At 42.4% G+C, this 22,602-nt stretch overlaps 2 protein-coding genes across 2 annotated transcripts in view; one reads left to right on the top strand and one right to left on the bottom strand.

Moving 5' to 3' along the window:
* Positions 1-17,006, top strand: part of LOC6575437 (tachykinin-like peptides receptor 99D) — a 30,204-nt gene extending 13,198 nt beyond the window's left edge. The window contains exons 2-11 of the mRNA XM_032733624.2: positions 462-756; positions 4,743-4,975; positions 8,653-8,827; positions 11,106-11,235; positions 11,322-11,410; positions 12,559-12,709; positions 13,042-13,238; positions 15,645-15,784; positions 15,863-15,928; positions 15,993-17,006. Coding sequence (XP_032589515.1) covers positions 596-756; positions 4,743-4,975; positions 8,653-8,827; positions 11,106-11,235; positions 11,322-11,410; positions 12,559-12,709; positions 13,042-13,238; positions 15,645-15,784; positions 15,863-15,928; positions 15,993-16,207 — 1,557 coding nt within the window. The 5' untranslated portion in view covers positions 462-595 and the 3' untranslated portion in view covers positions 16,208-17,006. The remainder of the gene's footprint in view (positions 1-461; positions 757-4,742; positions 4,976-8,652; positions 8,828-11,105; positions 11,236-11,321; positions 11,411-12,558; positions 12,710-13,041; positions 13,239-15,644; positions 15,785-15,862; positions 15,929-15,992) is intronic.
* A 1,836-nt stretch (positions 17,007-18,842) lies between these two features.
* Positions 18,843-19,412, bottom strand: LOC6575436. Its single transcript, XM_002001409.1, has one exon. It carries the CDS (start codon positions 19,410-19,412, stop codon positions 18,843-18,845), a length of 570 nt encoding a protein of 189 aa, XP_002001445.1.
* Positions 19,413-22,602: the final 3,190 nt, after the last annotated feature.

Here is a 22,602-nt window from a genome sequence, read left to right as displayed (position 1 = left end):
AGACTCTTTTCTTTCCCAACAGGAACGAGTATAATTCAAGCAATATACCCACTTGAGAGCTCACTCTAGCAAGCTTTAGTATATAGCTCGTCAAATGAAAATTTACTGAATTACATTTCGCTTTTCCCACTTGATTTCTCTGCTAATTGCACTCAATTAAGGGAAGCCACAGGATGCCATGGATGCTAAGGATGCGATGGGGTGTATCTAATATCTGATGCCCGCTTCAAATGATTTCACACTCGATTGGCAATCAAGTCGAGTGGAATCGCAAGTCAAGAAAAATGTCTCAATATCGGAACAGAGAAATTAACACGCTGCAGAGTTAGCTAGATTTTCCTTGAAGTGTATAAGATAACCCAAATTGAATGAATATACTCGCCTTTGCTGCCTGGGCGGGCATAGAAGAAAAACCCCAAATTCCGAAATTAGTTAAATGTATTATTCTTTGCTCTTTGCAGGCATCGCAGAGCAAATAAATGGAATCCAAATAAGAGACTACCCAAAAAAGGGACACGCAACATTAGAGAAAGCAAACAATAGGCCAAAGGACACCAACAACAACAGCAACAACAGCAACAACAACATCTACGAGATGGATAACAATGACGAGCTGATGGACAGCAGCTATACTTGGAGCAATTGGAGCACTTATGCTCCGGCTCTGCTCTACACTGCACTTAATAGCGTCCTATTGGAGGACAATCAAACACCGTCGACGAAACAACCCGATCTGAGCTACAATCTGAGCAGAATGTAAGTGCCTAATGGGGTGTGATCGACTAGTCGATACTCTGCATGCTATACAAATATTACTGCCATTATTATATACCTAAATATAGATAGAGACAAGAGCAAACACACATACATACATCAGCAGACGTATTTTATACTTGCAGTACTCTATGCTATGAGTTATAGTCTGATTAAACTTGGGCTCTAGTTGCACAATGTTGATGAAATTTTGAGAACATAATTTTGACATTCTGAAATGTATGCATACATGATTTCATGTTTCTAATACTTTAAATTTGAAAATTGTCTTTAATTTTAATAATATTAAAGAGAGGTACCCAAAATTCCATACATACAAACTGATTGTTTTTATATCGAAAAACTTGATGCCAAATTTGGTGTCTTTACCTTGAAAGCTCCCAAAATTATGCTTAAAAAAAAAAAAATTCAGCATATCGATATTTATCGATGTCATGAAAGCAGCATGACTTATCGAATAAGCTATCGCATACCATAGTATTCATTGTCAGTATAACTTTTGTATTCTCAGTTAGGCTAACATATACAGATATCCCTTAAGGGGCACAAAGATCCATAGCATTACCAATATGCCCAACGATTAGCCAGGAATCAGCATAGAGTAGTGTCTAATTATGATACAAATTGAATTAATGCACAAGGCACGCACAACATTGGAGTCCAAATGAGGGGGATGTAGCTGCAGCCCACTCCTTCAGATTCGGTTTGCGGATTCGAGCTTCAGGTCGGCTTTCGCCTTGGCTTTGTGTGTGCGCTGCCAGCCATGCATATCTAATGACGCCTCATTGCGGCATCCATTCAGCGATTCACTCGGCTCCCGCCCACTCGCCCGCACTCAGTCAATCAATCAGGCAGTCAGTCATTCAGTCATTCAATCAGTCAAGCATTTCCGCTCAGCTCGACCCGCTTCGGCTTTTTATTTCCGTTTCAAATACATTTCATTGATGGCCATAACATATACAAACACATCTATACATATATACATATTCTGTATGTAATACATTTCACATCTATCAATGTGTGTACTCCACCTCCACCTCCACCTCCACCTCTTCCTCGTACTTCTTCTTCTTCTTAGTATGCTGCCCTGTCGCACACTTAAAGCATTCCCAGCGGTAAGAAGGTCATATGTTTTGCCATCAAGTAGATTTCATCTTGAATTTTCTGCAACCAGTAAAAGTATTGCTCGGGGGGCTTAGCCACGAAAGTGGGCAGTATGAACCACTAAAGTCGACGTGGGCGTGGGCGTGGTAATCCACTCTTCTTTTTTTTACCTCTGTAAAGCCTCGCCTGAATGGTATTTTTGTAGTAAATCTTTTATACTCATTTGCTTTGGTTTATAGTGTAGGAATTGTTCTGGGCTTGCGGGTTTGAGCCATAAAAGTGGGAAAATAAATATTTTTTCGCTTCCTAACTGTACTTCTGTGTCTAAGCTATTATACAATCGTTTCTTTTTATTTGATTTGCCAAGCTGTTTAGGAATTGCGAACCATTTCCGTAAAGTCCTCTAAGTGTCTCTGAGTGTCTGAAATGAATGAGATTCAGATATTTTAGCTATAGCTAAAATAGTTCACTATATTTTCTATAGTTTAAGCCATTAAATTCAGCTACTGCAACTAGACCATTTAACTAATTCACTTTAAATTCCGATCAGTCTGAACCACAAAAGGGAATACCAAGTCCTATTGGACCTACACCTTCGCCATTATATTTTATTTCCTTTTTCAATTGATTATAAGAAATGTTCTTTCCCTACTCAGTTCGAGCTACCTAGCTAGGGGTATTTCAAAGTCGAGCATTCCCCGTATTCAATATTTTATATGATTTTTAACGACAGCGAGGACCGTCGACTTACTGCAGCACAAATTTGCTGATTCCCTCAAGACATACACACACACACGCACACACACACAGAAGCACTCAGAAGGAGAGTGAGCTGAATATGATAGTCCTTTATGGAGTATTACTTCCAAATAATTGCTGCGTTTGACGTGCCTCAAACTTGTTTACGACATGGTCCATAGACAACTCAACTGGGTTCAATAACAGACTCTAAGTAGGAATTTATATTTGGCAACTGCCTCTTTTGCTTCTGCTTCTTCTTCTTATTCGTATTCTTCAATGTTATTCTACTTAACAAAAGTTTATTTTGTTTGGCTTTGCCAGCGCGAGGCAGGCTTAATGCAAAAATAAAGACGAAGAAAACCCGAAATCAAAACAAGAAAAAATATTTTCGGGACTGATTTTACTTTCATTTCAAGTACGCATAAAATTGGATGAAAATGTTTACCATAAACTTGCGAAAATATCTCGGAAAAGGTAGACTAAAGTAACGCGGAAAGGAAGAGAGACGGGGAGAGAGGTGGAAGAAAAAGAAAGGCAGATATATGTATATGCTATACAACAGTCTATACATATATACTAGTAAGACAACAACATCAGATGAAGCGCGAAGGTGAGAGATGGGAGATATAGACAGACGGAAAGAGACCAAGAAAAAGAGAGAGAGAGTGGGTTAGAGAGAGAGATAGATATGCTAGATAGATAGAAGAAGAGAGATACAGAGGGAGAGGAGGGAGAGATAGGGATCAAAAGAGTGTATGGGAGAGAGCTGGAAAAGGGAGAGGTAGAGTATCTATATCCAACCATCTCACATACGGAGTATCCTTCAGTGCAGCACTCTCCATGCGAGCTGCTTACTTGACATTTTCATGTGCCTGCGGCTGTGGCTGCTTGAAATTGTTTTCTTAATAATTTCTTTATTTTTGATCAACTGTTTTTGTTTTTCTTCCTTTTATGCGGGTTATTCTGGGTTGCTCATAAAAATCAATAATCCTCTTTGCACTAGGCCAATAAACAAGCTAGGAGATGGGCAGGGCACAGGGTATGGGGGCGTTGAGAAATTTGAATAGTCCAACGATGATGAAAAATATTTTTAATTGTCTCGATGCGATGGGCGAATGGACTAATGACTAGCGACCACAGCTGGCTACTGACTGGACGTGGGCACGCCCACTTTCGCCTCAAATGTCATCAAAGAGTGAAAGAGGAGAAGGGAGAGGGGCGGGAGGAGAAGGGGGTAGTCTGAGCTCACATATTAAATGACATGTACGCGTGTGGCTGCTAACGAGCCGAGCTTAACACGAGGCCCGATTTACGGACGTTGACAGCCCGTTGATGGCCCTGCAACAGCCTGTGCGAGGCCTCTTAAAACAAAACCACAAAATCTATGTGTGCTATATGTGTGTGCTGTGTGTGTGTGTATGTTTGTGAGTGTGTGTGCTGCCTATTTAAACACTTCTGAGCACACACACACGCCCACGCACACACGCTCTAAATAAACAATCAGAAAAGCAGAATATTAACAAATAAGAACTAGACAAGTGTAGGGCATAACTGACTGTCAAATACCCGTCCATAGGCACTTGAAGCTGAATGATAATGTTCTAATATCATTGTGCTAGAAGTAGTACACATAGGCCACGCCTCTTGCGGGCGTATCTAATCATATGAAGATATATTAATGAGCTATGCATATACACATACATACATATATCAAATGTCAAGCCTCTCGCTTCTAGATTTTCAGCATTTACCATATATTCCATTACACACATTCCAAATTTCAAAGCCCATATGCCCACTCCCTTCATGTCCGCTGAGCGTGTGTAAAAAGATGGCGACGAGTGGGAGCCGTAAAGCAGTCTGAACCTCAGCTTTTATGAATAACAACAAAACCGACAAGGATTTGTTAACGCACGCACAATTACATACGCCTAATATCCTGCCAACAGCCACACACACACACACACACACACAGAGAGAGTAAAGCGTCAAGGGAGCAAACACTCTTGGCACACTCCCCTCATCTCCGGCTTAGCTCACACATAATCTTCATGTCACTAATTCAACATTGTTTCTAACACAACTCTACTCTCCCTCCACCCCTCTCTGCTTGTCTTACGCAGTTTACCCACGGGCATAACGGGACTTCCTGTCGGCGATGCTGGAGACACGCTCATCGATGAGGACGGCGCTGCGCCAGTGGCCTCGTTCGCCTTCGTCGTGCCCTGGTGGCGTCAGGTGCTCTGGAGCATCCTCTTCGGCGGGATGGTGATTGTGGCGACTGGCGGCAATTTGATTGTTGTCTGGATTGTGCTGACCACCAAGCGAATGCGTACCGTTACCAACTACTTTATCGGTGAGTATGCGCGGGGCGTATGCGCTACCAGCTATGCATCGCATCACACATACGCCATGTTGAGCCCTTGCAAAAGTTTGCTTCCGCTTTCACTTTATTTTGGCTGTAATTGAATGAGCTCTCATTTTAAGCCGAAAATTCGTGGCGCGTGCCACTGCACAGTTAATTCAATTATTTGCTTTACAAACTTCGCGCTGCGCTTGCGGCACTGCAGCGAAATGCTTTAATGTGACTGCCAGAAGTCCTGTGAAAAGCTGCGTCAACTTTTCTTTTCTTTTTTAAAATATTCAATTTATTTTTGTTTCATGGTCAAGCTATTGCGACTTTTTGCAATATATTTTAAAGCCCAATTAAAAACGGTAGTAAGAACTCATTCATCATTACGATTGACTGAATGAAATATAACGAATGCATATTTAAAGCCGTTTTAAAATATTTAAAATTGAATCATCATTTACTTATTATTTCGCCTTGGCCTGCAGCAACATCATTTTATTTGAATCTTAATTACATTTTAAGGAACACTTCAAAACTAAGGTTACGCACTTGAAGTGTTTCTCTCTCGCTCTCACTCTGACTTGCTCCCTGTCTATTAATAATGACATTGCTCTTTCATTTTGAGTGGCCCTAAATGAAAGATTTCAGACTTCGTTGTCTCTCTCTCTCTCGCTCGCTCGCTCCCTCTCCCTCTCGTTGGTAGTCATGCATATGCATGGAAGGCTGTGTATATTAAATGCAAAAGTCTGTAGGTTTTGCATGTCTGTTTGTCCGACTGGCATTGCCGAAACCATTAAAAACAAAGCGCATAAAAATGCAGGCAACCCCCAACCAACAACAACAAACAGCAAACAAAGACAACAACTGCAACAACAACTAACCCTGCACAGATGCTGTCAGTTGACTGCCTTCCGACTATTGTCATACACGCACACACACACACATACACATCCTTACATTCTTACACATACCCGGTGCACAAGCAAAAGCCCGCCGGCCTTATGCATGCGCAACTTGACAATAAAAAGAAAAGTGCAAATGAGTTCAAATGTCGACTCCTAAATACCCTTGCACGTACATGTCTGTAAAGCCCACTCTGTTCTTTACTGCTATTCTTTTTTCAAGAGCACGGCCTTTCTGCCTATGCTTAGCTATAAAAAGAAATCGAAAATTTTTTTCAAATATTGAAGTATAAGTACCTCTGCATGCGTATTAATTAACTGTGGTCTGCTTGTGTGCATAAAATTAATTAACAGCGTATGTACTGTGTGTAGACTACTCTCTTCATTTGTCTTCACTCTCTCTCCTAGAACGCAGCCAATCGTCAGCCGCTATTCAAGTTCACTCTCTTTCGTTCTTCTGATCGTTACTCTCTAAATTGCACGCCACATACAATACAGAGCGAGAGAGCAACATTAGTGCAGCGAATTTGTTCAAGCTGTCCTCCTCTCGCTGAGCGACTTCACGCTCAGAACTAATTCAAGGCAAAGCAACTATAACGGTGAGACAATGACTTGACAAAACCAGAGCGAAGAAAATAGAAATAGCATGAAATGGAATAAAATAACCGCAAATGCAATGCAGTTGAGTGGCATATGTATGTATACATATGTATGTATATATTCATATACATATGTGTGCAGATGGCCGATTCATATCACGTTTTATCAGCAGTGCTTTATGCTCGTTCAAAAGTGTATCAAAAAGCAAACTAGTTGCATTGTCAGGCATCGTCCCCTTCTTGTGCTCAGCTGACCTAGCTAGAAAGTTGACTTACTCGCAAATGTCTTCGGAGCGGATGCTGTCGTCCTTCCACGCCCCCTTCACTGGCATGGGCATCCAGCCCATGGCAGCTCTTATCTGCGAGCGCAATGATGATTATTATGTAAACGAAATGCCTTGAGGCCTCAGATGTCTCTGGCAGCTATTACAAAATTTGCATTTCTAAATAGACATTTTGCCGTTATTATTAGTTTAGTAAAGTTATGCTACCGCTGAACAAATAAATTCCCAGTCACGGAACATTTGCTGATAAGACGCCAGGCTGTGCCTATGATTTGCATTATCTTTTATCATTCGCTTCGTCTGTCCGTGTTGATTCGGCATTGTTATTATGTCTTGATTAATTAAGGCGATGCGCAATCGATACACGGAGAAAAAAGAAGAAGGAAACGAGAAGCAAGAAAAACGTGCTCCAGCCAGACCGACCTCCGGTCTGTCCATCTGGTCGAGCCTGTGCAGTGTTGCCACATCGTTTGCCAAATTCGACACGTTTTGGGGCGTGACAAGAACTATACGGTAAAACAATGCGCATTGTTATTGTTATTGTTTTTGGTTTGTTGTTCGGGTGTTGCTTTTTATGCTTATTTCTGACACTGCTTATCTACATAGATAATGAAATGTAAACAATGGCAAAAGCAGCAGCCCAAAATAATTTTTTTTCTGTTTTTCTTGGCACCTTTTTAATGCTCGCTCATAAAAGGAAAAGAGAGTATATTAGACAATAAATTTCATATGCATACAATCTCTATACGCCCATTTAATAAAGTGTTAACACTTTCATATTTTTATGTTTATTTGAGGTCTAAGTTGTATGTTGAAATAACTCGTGTTGTTGGCATGGTAATTAGGAGATTACTAGATCTTTTTATTGGCTAAGATCTACAAGCTTATCTCTTGACTTTACTCTTTAAATAGATCCCAGCAGATAGTTTCTTTATATGGACCTCTATAGAGATATATATAGAGATAGTTCTCTACATATGAGCCCCTATACATTGACGTCTATATCTCTATATATATAGAATGCTACAGGACCGTGAACCAGTATTATATCGTCACTACTTGTGATATTATATTGCCCTACTGTGATATTATATTGTGTGTGAGTCTGTTGGTCGGGAGATGTCGCCAATTGGAGCGGGACTGTGGTTTTAGCCCACGCTGTTTTTAGTGATTCATTGGAATGTAAATCGTTAGGCACTCACAAACCGAAATACAATAACAAATGTGCCAAGTAACAAATGATGGCCGACACCCTCTCACACCCGCACACCCGCACACCCTCACACCCACACGCCCACACAGACACAGGCTGGCAGGCACGCACACATTCACATTCACAGACAGGGAGACAGACAAATGGCCGTTGTTCCATTTGCAGCCTCCATTTAATTATGCGCTGCCTGATCCCATCTTCTCCACAAAGTCGATTGCACTGGCTTTCACACTAATTATAAATGTACGACGCATAAACAAACAAAAAATGGGTTGCTTAAATATGATGGGCTCTGCCTCTGCTATCTTTCTATGCCCTTTAGTGAAGGGTACCTAAGCTGGTAAACCAAATGTGTAACATCTATGGGAAATTATTAAGAATTTGATTTTCTGGTCTTTCATATTTCATAATTAATATGATTGTTATTGTTATTATTAAATTACTCATATCCATATTCACCCTCATTGTCATTGTTATTATAATTGCTATTAGTGTATTAAGTATTCGCCAAGGAGCTGTTACCCTCGACAACTGTGTCCCGTGTTTACCTTGAGATTCTCTTTCTGGCCGTTCTCTATTGGCCATTTGGATTTTCATTTGTTGGCTTTGGCACGTGTTACAGTTGTTAAACACACTTTTTGTGCTTTTTGTGTGCGACGCGTCTGTTTGCTTCTGCTTGCAGTGAACCTCTCCATAGCCGATGCGATGGTCTCCAGCCTGAACGTGACCTTCAACTACTACTATATGCTGGACAGCGATTGGATATTCGGGGAGGTCTACTGCAAGGTATCTCAGTTCATAGCGATGCTCAGCATCTGTGCCTCGGTCTTCACGCTGATGGCCATATCCATCGACAGGTAAGTGATGTATCATACATAGCATCACAGCATACCCATACATACATACCTATGTAACGTATCTGCATATAATCAACAGATATTAGATGAGCTTGGGCTCGCCTTAGTGCGCAGAACCCTTATCAATCTTGACTTTGTGAACCCATAGCACAGAACCAGCTCGTCTAATGTGAAATATGAAATATCTGCACCCCCTCTGAACAGTCATAGATAGATACATATAGAACTCTTGTCTTTCGGCATGTTTAGCCCAAGGGGTTACGACCAGGCGGCTTGTAGGGTTATCCAAATGCGATGCCATCCTTCATCCCCGATTAGGGTGGGTCACGTTTAAGGCAAAAGGTTTCTTTTTTCCAACTTTAAACTCTTTGCGAAGCTCATCAAATTTGTGACAGGCCCTGTCAGCCCTTGGCGCAATCAAACACAATCAATTCATGGCAATATTTCCGGGAGTATATATGGGAATGCTGAGCAGAAAAGTCTTTTATTTTGCATTTAATTTATATAACATAAATCGATATTTATTATGTTTATGAGTAAACTAATTTCCGGCTTGAATACACAAAAAGGTATGAAAAGCGAATGCGGGTGGTCAAATATTCATCAAATATATAAATAGCCTCTCATTAGGGGGCCAGCCCGATATGAATGTAAATTCGCAAAGTTTTATTTAATTTGTATTTGAAAAGGATGGAAGGGTGAACCCTTCCGGTATTCCGGTCAAAGGGTCGAAGCACATATAATCAATCCAGCAAACCCTTACCATTTCCGTTTTTATCGTATTACGCATTGATGCATTAGCTCATTGGATAATTATCGCATTAGTGCATTAGTGCATTAGCGAGCTGTATCATTAGCTCATAAGTGCAATAGCCTATTGGCGCATCATTATACTCATTCACGAAAGTGAATCATTATACTCATTCACGAAAGTGAATCAGTATATTGGTTTTGTGCAATGTCCGTCTTGCTGTCCGTCCGTCTGTCCGTCTGTCCGTCCGTCCGTCTGTCCGTCTGTCCGTATGAACGCAATCTATTTCGGCGCTATTGAAGCTAGAGACTTGAAATTTGGAGCACATACTCGTGTATATCTCCGATTTATAAAGTGTTAAAATTTTCCCGATCCGCCCACTAGGGGCGTGGCAAATCGGAAAATGCATTTTCCGATATACCAGAAATCATATAAGTTGAAGAGCTAGAAAGCTGAAATTTGGTATGTAGGTCCGCGTCGACAACCCAAGATTACAAGCTATGGCGGATATATCTCCGCCCATTGGGGGCGTGGCAAATCGGATAAAACTGTATCTCCTAAAGTTGTAAACCTAGAATGCTGAAATTTTGCATGTCAGCTAATGTTATGATTCTATAAAGTCTAAAAATAAAATTATAAGTCTACACCCATTAGGGGCGTGACAAATCGGACCTGAAGATATAGTGATTTTTCAAATTCTGCTATTTTTTGGACACTATTGATGCCAGAGATCTCAAATTTTGTATATATACTCGGGCTGATCACCCAAGACCAAAAAGCTTTGGCGGATATATGTCCGCCCACAGGGGGCGTGGCAAACCGCAAAAATGTATATCTTCTAAAGTATAATAGCTAGAAGCTTCAAATTTAGATAGTTGAGTTACTGGTAGCCGCCTCTGTCGATTCCCCAAAAAATAATTTTTACGCCTCTTTAGCGGCGTGGCATACCGAAAAATACCCTGTAATTTTCACTTTTTTGAGAGTAAGCATTCAAACTTTGCAGTCAGGGTACTGTTATCTCGTTCTAGAAACTGACCAAAAATGAGGTGTCTACGCCCAGTAGGGGCGTGGCAAATCGGAAAAGCCTGTATATTCTACAGTATTAAAGCGAAACTTAACTACTAAATTGTTGATGGGATGTGAATGAGTATTCCGCAGTCGGTAACGCCCGACTGCAACGTTCTTACTTGTTATTATTTAGCATTTTTAGTTAAGATTTAATCTCATCTTTCAACTAAGGACAATACGCCTTGTTTATATACATATTAGTATTATTGGGCGCATTACCAACTTCCATCTCGTAGCTCGAGCCCCATCTACTCTAATGACTAGCAACTCATTTCGCCCCTAATTCCATTTGGAGTTTCCCTTTGGGCGCCTTCTCTGATATTAGCTGTCAGAAGTGTCCATAGTTTCAGGAACAGGTTGATAATGCGGCGTTCGTTAAGTGGGTACGCAAAGGCAGGCTTAATCAGCTTACAGCCCACTTAGACACATTATTAATGGGCGTGTCTCCCTCCCCCGCAGGTATGTGGCAATTATGAAGCCGTTGCAGCCGCGGATGAGTAAGCGCCGCAACCTGGCCATCGCAGCCATCATCTGGCTCTCCTCGACGCTCATCTCCTGCCCCATGCTGCTGTTCTTCAAGACGGAGGAGGTAGATGCATATATCATATCACACCTTCCCCCCGCACCCCCTCACTGTTAATATTAATGAAAATACTTTATTTGAATGCTGCTAAGGTGCCGGTGACCATGGAGAACAAGACCCGCATCGTTTGCTTCTCCGAGTGGCCCGACGGACAGACGAATCACTCCAAGCAGGAGCATATGTAAGTCAGCATGAACATGTGAAAGTATGAGAGTAAGTGCGTGTGTGTGTGTGTGTGTGTGGGTAAGTAAACGAGCGCATTTTGCTACATGGGAAATCGACGGGAGCTATAAATTGGGAAATTTGCGATGCGCACTGCAGCAGACAAAATCTGTGCTATCAGATTATAATGGAAGCAATGCACAGCTCACCATGGCTCACCATGGCTCGACATGGCTCGGCATATGCAGGCAAGCAATAAAAAACAGTCACGCACGGCATATAAAAAGGGGGAAGGCAGTAACTGACTGGTAAATACCCTAAAAGTTGCGATGAGAAGCCGTTCATCAGGCCAAGGAGAGCGAGGGGAGAGAGAGATAGGCGAAAGGATGGTATGGAGACGGAAATGTAGAGAGAGGGAATGATAGAAGACTTCGAAAGATACATAGTGAGTAAAAAGAGATATACATATAGAGAATGAGAGATAGAAAGAAATGTATTGAAAGGAAGAAGGAGAATTAGATGGCTAACAAGATGACAAAAGGAAGAGATAGAGTAAGAAAAAAAATTGAGAGAATGTGAGAGAGGGTAGTCCTAAAAGTAGCCAGACATAGATGAAATGAAGGAAAAATACATATAGACATATTTCCCCAATTGAAATTCTCTAGGCAGTTACTAGAGAGCCTAAGGCGTCAGAGCTTGTCAGGTTGGGGTGCAAGTGGAGCGACCCTCGCACACAGAAAACGTCAATGTGAGTCCACGGATTCATCACGTCACCACTCCGCCTCTGTCAGTTCGATCAATATGCTCAAAAAATAATAATATACCCTTTGTACGAATTTTCATTTGGTAGCGGAGCAACGGCCCTGGGGCAACGCTCATAAAAGACATGCAACTCTTTACAGTCATTTGGCATGGTATATATGACAAATTTGAAAGCAAATATGGGCAATCAAATAGGAGCTGCCTCGGCGCAATGCGTTCCGGGCATGCGAGACCATTAAATTGAGTTTTCAGCCATAAAAAAAGAGAGCGACCAACGCCGCATTGTGTCAGCCAACTCGGGGGGGTGTGGGGCTCGTCGACCATTTGCTGAAATGGCCAAAGAGCTTACGGGCTTATCCTCGCATCCTATTTTACTTATCTGTCTAACTATCTCCATTCGTTCAGCTACAACATACTGATCCTGATACTCACCTACTTCCTGCCCATCATCTCGATGACCGTCACCTACTCCCGCGTGGGCATCGAGCTCTGGGGCTCCAAGACAATTGGCGAGTATACGCCTAGGCAAGTGGAGAATGTCCGCAGTAAGCGAAGGGTAAGTCGCACCTCCATATATCTCTCTCTATACCTATAGCCCTACACATCAGGCGAGGAGGTAGCTCGTTCCTCCTTGCTCTACACACAGTAGACGAGGGGGTAGACCCTTCTTTCTTGCTCTATACACAGTAGACATTCCTCGCTACATGAACACACACACACTCTTACACAGCATTCATTAATTTGAATACTGACCCAACTCGCGCCCCTCTCTCAATATATGCCAAGTTCTCATGCCCATCATCATTGTCATCATCATCATCGTCATCATCACTGTGAGAATTAAATGTTTGTATTTATATATATTTGAAATTTCAATTTTCCGCTTAGGTGGTCAAAATGATGATTGTGGTCGTCCTTATATTCGGCTTCTGCTGGCTGCCGTTCCACACCTACTTTATAGTCACATCCTGTTATCCGGCTATCACCGAGGCGCCATTCATTCAGGAGCTCTACTTGGTTATCTACTGGCTGGCCATGAGCAACTCCATGTACAATCCGATTATATATTGCTGGATGAATTCCCGGTAAGTGCGAGCAACAGTTACAGCTACAGCTACAGCTACAGCCATAGGACTACAGCGTATCGTCCTCGTCCCCGTCCCGGACTCATTGCATATTATGTAATTTACGTCGAGTTGAGGTCGCTAAGTGCGCTCATGTGTTTACCGCCATATTCCTTTGACGTAAAGTCACTTAGTTGCGGTTGGTCGTTTAGCTCGTTATCCGGAAATGAAGCCCGTCCATCATCATCATCATCGTCATCCTCATCGTCATCATCATTAACGGCCACAAAAATAACACCACTATCATTGACATCGACATTTACTTTCCCGTCACGTTGACTCATCCAGCAACATATTCGTAGTTCTTCACCAAAGACCCGAAACTATATTTAATGACAGTCATTATGCATGACGCGAATGCCGAATTGAAAGTTTCGAGCCAGGAATTTCAATTTTTACTGTGGACTGTCAATTTCGTAAAACATATATATTTCGAGACATCCATATATTATGATATAACTAGTTAAAGCTCAAGTATGACTGATTTTCAGTTGACACATGAATGCGAATGAATAAGAAACTGTCCAAAGGATATGCCACAGACTACAGTTGTGCTCTACTCTACTCATTCCATTCTATATTGGTCCCATTCCATTTCAGTCCAATTATTTTCATTTCCCTCGACCTCTATGGTATTCACATTCAATTTTATTCCAATTTCCTTCCGCACTCCTTCAATATTATTCAATTTTTATTTAAATTTCATATATTCTGCTTAGTCTGAGGGTTGTTCAAGCTCTGCACTTCCATATATGACATTTTGAGTCCCTGGGGTCTAGAGTCTAGGTACTTACCTAATGTAATCCAACATTATTATTATTACATTATATTTTTACTATTTGCAATGAAAGGATTAGATTTCAACCTATTTGTTCCTTCGATAAGCAAAGTTATCCAACTATTTTTGCTTATTAAGTAACTTTGCTGTTCGGGTAGCTCATCAGAACTGACGACTGCTCGAGCTAAGTAGCAGCTCACCTGATGAAGCAACTTTTATTATGTGAAGCCTCGAATATACACACACGTGTGTCCACAATACACACAGACACACTCACACACACACACATACAGAACATATGTATGTATGGTCGTTTTCGTTTGCACAAATTGACTGTTGATGTTCTGTCGCGTCCGTATGCCACATCCGCCGGGGGGAATCGTAACTGATTGCAATTAATTTGGCCCAGTCAACATGCCAATGACTGTAGCCATCGTCCAGACTGCGGCAGGAGGGGCGGGCAGGCATCTGGGTCTGCTTTACGTGCAGCGCACGGGACTTAAGCGTCAATAGTTCGACACGTGGAGCAGCGAGCCCGGTTCCGGCGTATCTGAGTCGGCGTCGCCCTTATGTAAATGATGAGCGCCATCAAGGTGTTGTTGCCTTTCGCTTATTGCAGGTGTTTGTTAACGGGTTGCCCCACCCGATCCACACCCACGCGAAGCAAAGACATAACCCACTGAAATGCCAGAGCATAAATCAAGCTACTTGCCATGGTTCAAGGTTTGTCTCTGACTCCGACGGTGGCTCCGACTGTGGCTCTGGCTTTTGTCACCAAATCATTCCAAGGGCAAAATATTCTGTCGCAGGTGCAATTCTCCACTTGAAATGGTTGCAAAACAACTGTGACAATACCTGACTAATGAATGCCCTGTAATTCTGTGAACTACATAAATCGAAATGTAAATAACAGACTAGCATATGCTCTGCGGGAAAAAATGACTCCCAATAGAAGTGATATATACTAACAATTTTAGTGTAATGACACGTATCCATCCATGCTTCCTTCCCATTCCCATGCCACATAGTTTATTTCCAATCTCATTTCAATTTCATTTTATTTTCACTTGAAATATAATCATGTTCTAATTCTCTCGTTCCGCTTCGAATTCTCCCCATTCCTTTCCATTTCAATTGTACTTTATGCTGATTCCTATTCCTTATAAATTAATTTGATTTGAACTAGATACATATTTAGCATAAGTTACTTGTAGCTTACTTCCCTTATGCTCACAAGGGCGACAACCCCCTTTGCGAATGTATGCAGGGTATGTGACTAGAATATGAGACAACTAAAAATGTAGGTGGATAGATAGGGAGGTGACATAAGTGAATGGAATGCCCGACTTCTGCCCATGCTCAATCGAACTGGGAACGAGAGCGAGCGGGACAGCCACTATCGCAGAAGGACAATTCTATTCGAGGATTGTTGTGTTGCAGCTCAATAACATTTTTGCTTAACGAGCTGTCGAGTCTTTGATGCACTGTGGTGGCTGCACTGATGGCTGCTTCGGCTGCCATTAATATTCATATTTCATCCGTAATTGAATGCAATGTCTCCCTTTGTTTTCGGTTTGCTCTGATTGCAGCTTCCGCTATGGCTTCAAGATGGTCTTTCGCTGGTGTCCGTTTGTCCACGTGGGCGCCGAGTCGCTGAATCGGCGCGAGAATCTAACCTCGCGCTACTCCTGCTCCGGCTCGCCAGATCACAATCGCATCAAACGGAATGGTATGCTAATGACTCGCCCTTCCCCACTCTCCCATTCTCCCACTCACTCTCTGTCTCTCGCTCTCCCTCACTTTGCAGACACGCAGAAGTCCATACTCTATGCCTGCCCCGGCTCGCCCAAGTCGCATCGCGTTTCGCATTGTGGTAAGCAGAACTGCGCCTGGCCAGGGGTTCCTCAGGTTACTAACCTTTGCCTCTGCTTTTGCAGGTGTGCTGCGCAATTCGGCGCCGCGCTCAGGTGAGAAGGACGACCGACTGTCGCTGCCCGTGGTGCAGCAGCAGCTGAGCAGCGGCAGCAGGAGCAGCGCCCGGGCCCACAGGTCGCCCTACCAGCAGGAGCTGCAGGAGCGCTGGACCAGCGACAAGTCGAGCAGCTCCCTCACCTCGGCAACGGAATCTCGCACCACGCAGCTGCTCTCCTGACAGCCAGCGTCAGCGTCAGCGTCGGCCGAGCAGAGTCTGGAGCTGCAGATGCCGAGGCAAATCGTGGGCAACTCCAGCAGCAGCTACAACAACAACTACAGGCGCATCAACAGCGGCGCTCCACCGACGACTGCCGACGACAGGACTTGGCTCTAGATGTGCCCATCTTCATATGAAGTCTCGAATTTATCCCTAGTGAATGACTAATCGAAACCAAAACAGCTGGCTATATCCCAGATATCGCATTATATCTCATACAACTCATATATCTCTGCTGCCCGAGCTGCCCACGGAGCGTATGAGTGATGCTCTGAGGAAAGCTCAACTAGATGGAACAGCTCGCGGCGCGAGTGACGCTACTCGACGCTAGATGGCGCCAGCTACTGGAGAACTGTCGATCAGCCAGCTAGACGTGTTGCTGTAAACCAACGCTAGGTGGCGTCCTCACTCGCTTGCTTCTCATATCCTATTACGAATATTTACGATATACTTGCGGCTTTATCAAATGCATATACAATACTATCACAGTGAGTGTTAATTACAACAATTTTGAGGATCTATATGTGCAAATGCGAAATGATATGCGATATGATATGAATCGAATAAATACGTACGATTAAGGTGTTCAAAGTCGAACTCGCATGCGATTTCAAAGCAAATGAAGACTTTTCACAGCTCTTTACCCACTTGTTGTCTGTATATAAGCTAAGGCGAAAGTTTCTGTATATATATATATATATATAATGTAAGTTTGTTTCTCCCCTCTTTGTGAATTGTGAATAAAGCATCTTACTCGAAAGCCTCAAGCCTCCATATATTGCATTAACTATTTATACAATAGGGAGATATACACACGCACACACACAACACACGCACACACCATACACACACAATGTTAACATAGGACGCAACAGATTGATGAAATCTCAACCGATTAGCCGAGCGGAGCGTCGCAGCTTTGGGCCAAGTTTCTCTGTCAAAAGATGAGAAAAAATTCATATGTAAATATAAATAATTCGTTTGCCTAGCGGCCAAAACAACGTTTTGCCAATGTTGCAAAAATGTCTGTAACATACTTAAGGCATACGCACCCTATACACCCTTACACACACACACACACAAATGCTAGATAGTCAGCTTGAAGCTGTACTTATGCGCGCTTGAAAGGGTATGATAAAAGAGAGAGAGTATATTGGTTGAGCTACACTCGCCTCTCGCCTGAATCGAGTGAAGCTAGAGACTTAAAACGTGGTATATTTCTGAGTTGAGGTATGCTATAACAGAGGGCGTGGCAAAACCGACTTGGCTGCAGCTCTTGAGCTTCATTCCATAGGGGATTGACTGTTGAGCATGTTTGATCTATAAGTCCAGTTGTTTTTTTGTTGTATACCTCGATCACTTGGATATGGAAAGTGAGCGTATGATGATTAAATAAGATGATGTTATTACGATATTCAAGTTTAATATCCTAACAATACAATTGATATAGTGCAATGGGCCAACTGTCAAATAATTCTATATTTACTCATACAGATAAACCCATAGGTCACATACTTTGCCTACGCTCAGAAGGGCATATAATCAAACATATTTTAAATTTCAACTTATCTTTGTTCGATGAGCGCGTATTGGACAGTCGATGATGCTCAATCTCCAGTTATTGTTGCTGCGCTATAAATTTTTGATAAGTAACAAATTTTTGAATAAATTGCATTTGCTTTTATTTACTTTATCTGCGAGTGTGCGCATGTATGTTTGTGTGTGCGGGAGTGTATGTGTGTGTGTGTCAAAGTAATTGAGCATCTGAGCTCGCCTCCTGCGCCTTCTGCGCCTCCTGCGCCATGGCCAACGCGAACGAAATCGCTTGAGGCCTGCGCCACTAATATTTGCATAGATGTGCGCACACAATATATGTCTCCTATGAATATCCAAATACACACACACTGTCCCACTCATACGTGTGTGTGTGTGTGTGCTATACTCGTATGCCAAAATATTTATTTATGTAGCAAAAATCATGCACTTATGCTGAGCAAAACGACTTTGTCGATTTCCCATGTCCTTGCGGCGCTGTTGCTCCATCCGCCTCCTGATGCTCCTTGCTGCTCCTTTATGGCATGGAGCACGCATATCGAGCATCTATCGAGCCAGCGCCAGCTGTCGCAACAATTTATTAATAATGCATTAATCGCTTGCAGCTAATTACAAACCTGAAACGTTGCCCCACAAAATGCATAATAAATTTGGTAATTTTGCAATTTCGCAATTTGTGCTTTAAGCGAATTATAAATTGCAGCCAGAAATGCATTAGCCGCAGCCTCAGCTGCCCATATCAATGCAGTTTAATTGACTCAGCTAAGCAGTTGCAGGTCAAAGCAAAGGCCAGGCAGAGCCTTGACAGCAAACAGCATTTGGCTTCGAGCTCGTTCACAGCATAAAAGATTCAAGAAATTAAGTTTTCCTTTCCATTTGGTTAGTGGAAAGCGTTTAAGTCAAATAATTAAGGTGTATGAATGGCTTGCGAAAATATAGGTCATATTTCATTTATTTAGTTCACCTTTACATTATTTATCAAGATGCAATAGAACTTTATATTGACTGCTCCGACTCGAAAGTGATTTCCTTCCGCATTTCCTCAGTTGACTTGAACCTCGAAGGTTGAAGATGGAGCTGGAATCAACTTTCGCACTAGCACTTCGTATTTGGTTAGCCTTCTCATGGGCCAGTTCTCGTACCGAATGAAGCAGGCCCTCTGCGAAAGGTACAGAGTGCCAATGAAGAGTCCGCCATCCGTGCGAGCGCGGCAGATGTAGACGCGCTCATTTGTGACGCTTGTGCCCACAGAGACGGGATTCTTCTCCCTGAAGCCGTCGAAGCTGCGCACCCACTCATAGCTGAGGGTCTCATTGCTCACCAGAAGATCGTAGGAGTTCGCCTGATTCGAGACTGAATCGCTGTTGTAGGTGGCATAGCCAGTCTCGGCCCGAACACGCGCTGGCAGAACCGAACTTGCGGCAATGATGCGTCCCACGTAGTTCTCGTAGCCCTCTGAGTCGTAGCCGCCCAGCACAGCGTTCTCGGGAAAAGGCTTCGCCTTGTCGGAATCGACCCACCTGTCTGTAAAGTCGAAGACTCCGCCGTGAACTGCGACCAGCAGCTGGGCAGCAATTAAGGCACAGGCAAAGAGTTTCGTTGAGGAATTCATGGTGATTCGCAGCAGACTGATCGTGGACGGTTTTGTCTGGATTGTGACTTGGGTACGGCCCTTATATATGGGCTGGTCAGTGTTGTAGGGAATCACTTTCCGATAAGTGGGTTTGTGCAATAATCTTGATGTAGCTAGAGGAATACCTTTCTGACCGATTACGAATCGATTGATAAGATACGGATAGACCTCTCTCGCAGTGCATAATTCGTCATAGCTAAAACGTTGCATTAAAATGCCGTTTAAGGGGATAGATAACAAAAAACTATTAGTAATTATTTGTGGACTTGATTTTGAGTGTCGTTTAGCCATAAATTATTAATAGCACAAGAAATAACTAATATACAAAAATAATATAATATAAAGGTGCATCTTCCTCTGTAATCAAGTCGAATGTTCTCTAGTCTAGTTTCTCTATATCGAGTCTCATTTAATTTAGTTAGCCTCTCAATGAACATATTAATCCACCCAAGTACAATCTATTCTATTTTTGGACACAGCAACAATGAATGATCCCACAAGACTCGGGTAAGACTTAGCAAAGACATTGCAAACTCCATGTCAACCCACAATTCCTCAAAATTTTGTCAGATGCGAGCCAAGTACTCCTTTCCTCTATCTCCCTCTCTCGCTCTCCCTGCCTTCTTCACAATCACCCCTAAGACGCTGCTTGTGAGTGGCTCTGAAAGGAAAATAAATTCAGTAGTTTTGCATATTTTTCACACATTTCCTGTACTGTAAAATAAGTATCAATAAAAATCGAACTTTTGGCCTCTTGCATAAGCAACACTTCGAGAGCGGGAAGCTGCATATATTATATATATATATATATGTATAAGTATACGTATATACATACAGATATAAATATATTGATAAATTTCAATAAATCTTAAATCGCTGTCATTGCCTTAATATCTAAAAGCCAACACACACACACACTCACACACACACACAAACAGACTCCTTTGTGAAGTCAAAGGCCAAACGTCTGTGGCTGACACCATTCGTTGCCTACTTTTAAGCGCAGCACAAGTGCAAGAGCACACACGCATACACACACGCACACACACGCGCGAGCGCTGAAGCGGAACCGGAAGACAAAGGCGAAGGCGAAAGTTTTGGTGTGAATGGCTGAAAAGTGCGCAGCGCCCTTTAAAAAAAACACACACACACAATTGATGGCCATGTCTAATGTGTGCTCATAAGCACATGTGTGTGTATGTGTGTGTATACGTACAAGTGTGAGCCAGTGTGTGTGTCTCTTTATGCAAATACATTAAATAGGCCAACTTTTGTACAGTTTGTAATATGAATGATGTAAGCCGCATGTATGCCCCAAACACACACACACACACACATACACAGTGTGTGGTGCAAAGTGGTTTTCGGGTTTGGTTGGCGCAACTATAATTGAATCGTCCGGTTATGCAGCCGCGCAGCTTTGCACATCGCAGCGCAGCGCTGAGCCCAACCGCCGAGCAAATTATATTTGAAGCGAACAAAAATACGAAGCAATTTGCTGTGGGTGGATGCCGTGGATACGGGTGGCTACGAATGGTTACGGGTGCCTGCCGCGGCTGTGGGTGGTGCCAAGAACATTTTACAAATTTGCTGCTGTTGCTGTTGCTGCTGCTGCTGCTGTTGGTCTTGTTGTTGTTGTTGTGCTCTGTTGGCTCTGTTTAATGTGCTAAATGAGTTCATCTTGCCTTGCATCGACACGCCGCGTTGCGTCGCGCCGCGTCCCTCGCATTGCTTGGCCCCACTGATTGCAGGTATGCCTGCTGCCGGACGGCAAGTAGTTTTATTGCTGTTCTTAGCTAAAATAAGAAATCGAATTTCATTTAATTGAATTTCTGCGCCATTGGCATGCACGTTCAGTGTCCGACCCACGAGCTGAACAGGACTCGTGTTTGCAGCACGTGAGCGGAAATTCCAAAACAACATCATAAAATATCGAATACAGGTCTATTCATACAGGTAAGCGGCTGACAGATATACTGTGGATCAACCTCGAGTGCCCTGAATGCCTCAAGTTCTTTGATTGATGGACATAAATTGTGCATGCAACACAGATCCATGTAGCGCCGTCCGTCCGTCTGTCCGGCAGGCTGTCCTTCTGCCTTTATAAGAGAAAAAACATGCAGAGAACCTACATATGAAAGTTCCTGGATAGGGCTTAAAAATAGAGTCAGCTACAGCTTATCAAGCTGGCTGTTAACTCACTCCTCATTACATACCATTTTATTAACAAAGTCATCGATCACGTTGCATATTATGGAGCTCTAGCTGGCGATACACACCAATGAGAACATGTTCTTATATGTGTGTACACCATCCATTGAATATTAAGTAAGCAGAAGGAACCAAAAATGTTATATATTTTTGACCAGAACAACAAGAAATACCAGGCGAGCATAAGTGATTAGTAGGGTGCAAAATACTCGTTAACAGTGCATTCCTAATTAACATAGGGCTAACATACTAATGTTAAATAAAATTACGTTAACAGAGCTATGTTAACTTACATTTAGCAGCCTACTAGTCATTTCTGTTCGCCTGGTACCTCGGAAACTTCAACCGAATTTTTGTGAAGTAACAGGCACTCAGGAAAGAGCAGTAAGGAGCAATATTTTAGTTAACAGTAGGGTAACAGTACACTGTTATGGTAGCTAACATCATTCTGTTAACTAACAGCCACTTAACAGAATTCTGTTAACTAGCAGCAATTTAACAGAATTCTGTTAACTAACAGCCACTTAACAGAATTCTGTTAACTAACAGCCTCTTAACAGAATTCTGTTAATTAACAGCCACTTAACAGAATTCTGTTAATTAACAGCACATTAACAGCCACTTAACAGAATTCTGTTAATTAACAGCATATTAACAGCGGATTAACAGAATTATGTTACCTGACTGCTAATTAACATTTTTTAACCTGCTACTCACTTCTGTTCGCCTGGTACTTCTGAAACTACCCGTTCAAATTTTGACCCAACGGCCACAACAGCAGCCCCCTAAGTTATGCAACGATATTTTGGATAGTGCGTGTTTTGACCGTTGACCAGGAAAAGCCCTGTTAAATGAAAACACAGCTTGATTGATTATCATACAAACATTGTTTATTGACATTCAAGTTCACACAATTTTTGATTATTTACATATATTACATGATTACACTTAATACTAT

This window comes from Drosophila mojavensis, unplaced genomic scaffold, assembly GCF_018153725.1.
Source record: "Drosophila mojavensis isolate 15081-1352.22 unplaced genomic scaffold, ASM1815372v1 contig_231, whole genome shotgun sequence".
Lineage (NCBI taxonomy): Eukaryota > Metazoa > Arthropoda > Insecta > Diptera > Drosophilidae > Drosophila > Drosophila mojavensis.
This window is presented reverse-complemented; position numbering and strand designations above follow the sequence as displayed.

What these genes read in the sequence shown, in the direction of transcription:
- LOC6575436 (XM_002001409.1), bottom strand. Translation starts at nt 19,412, where the DNA reads ATGAATTCCTCAACGAAACTCTTTGCCTGTGCCTTAATTGCTGCCCAG.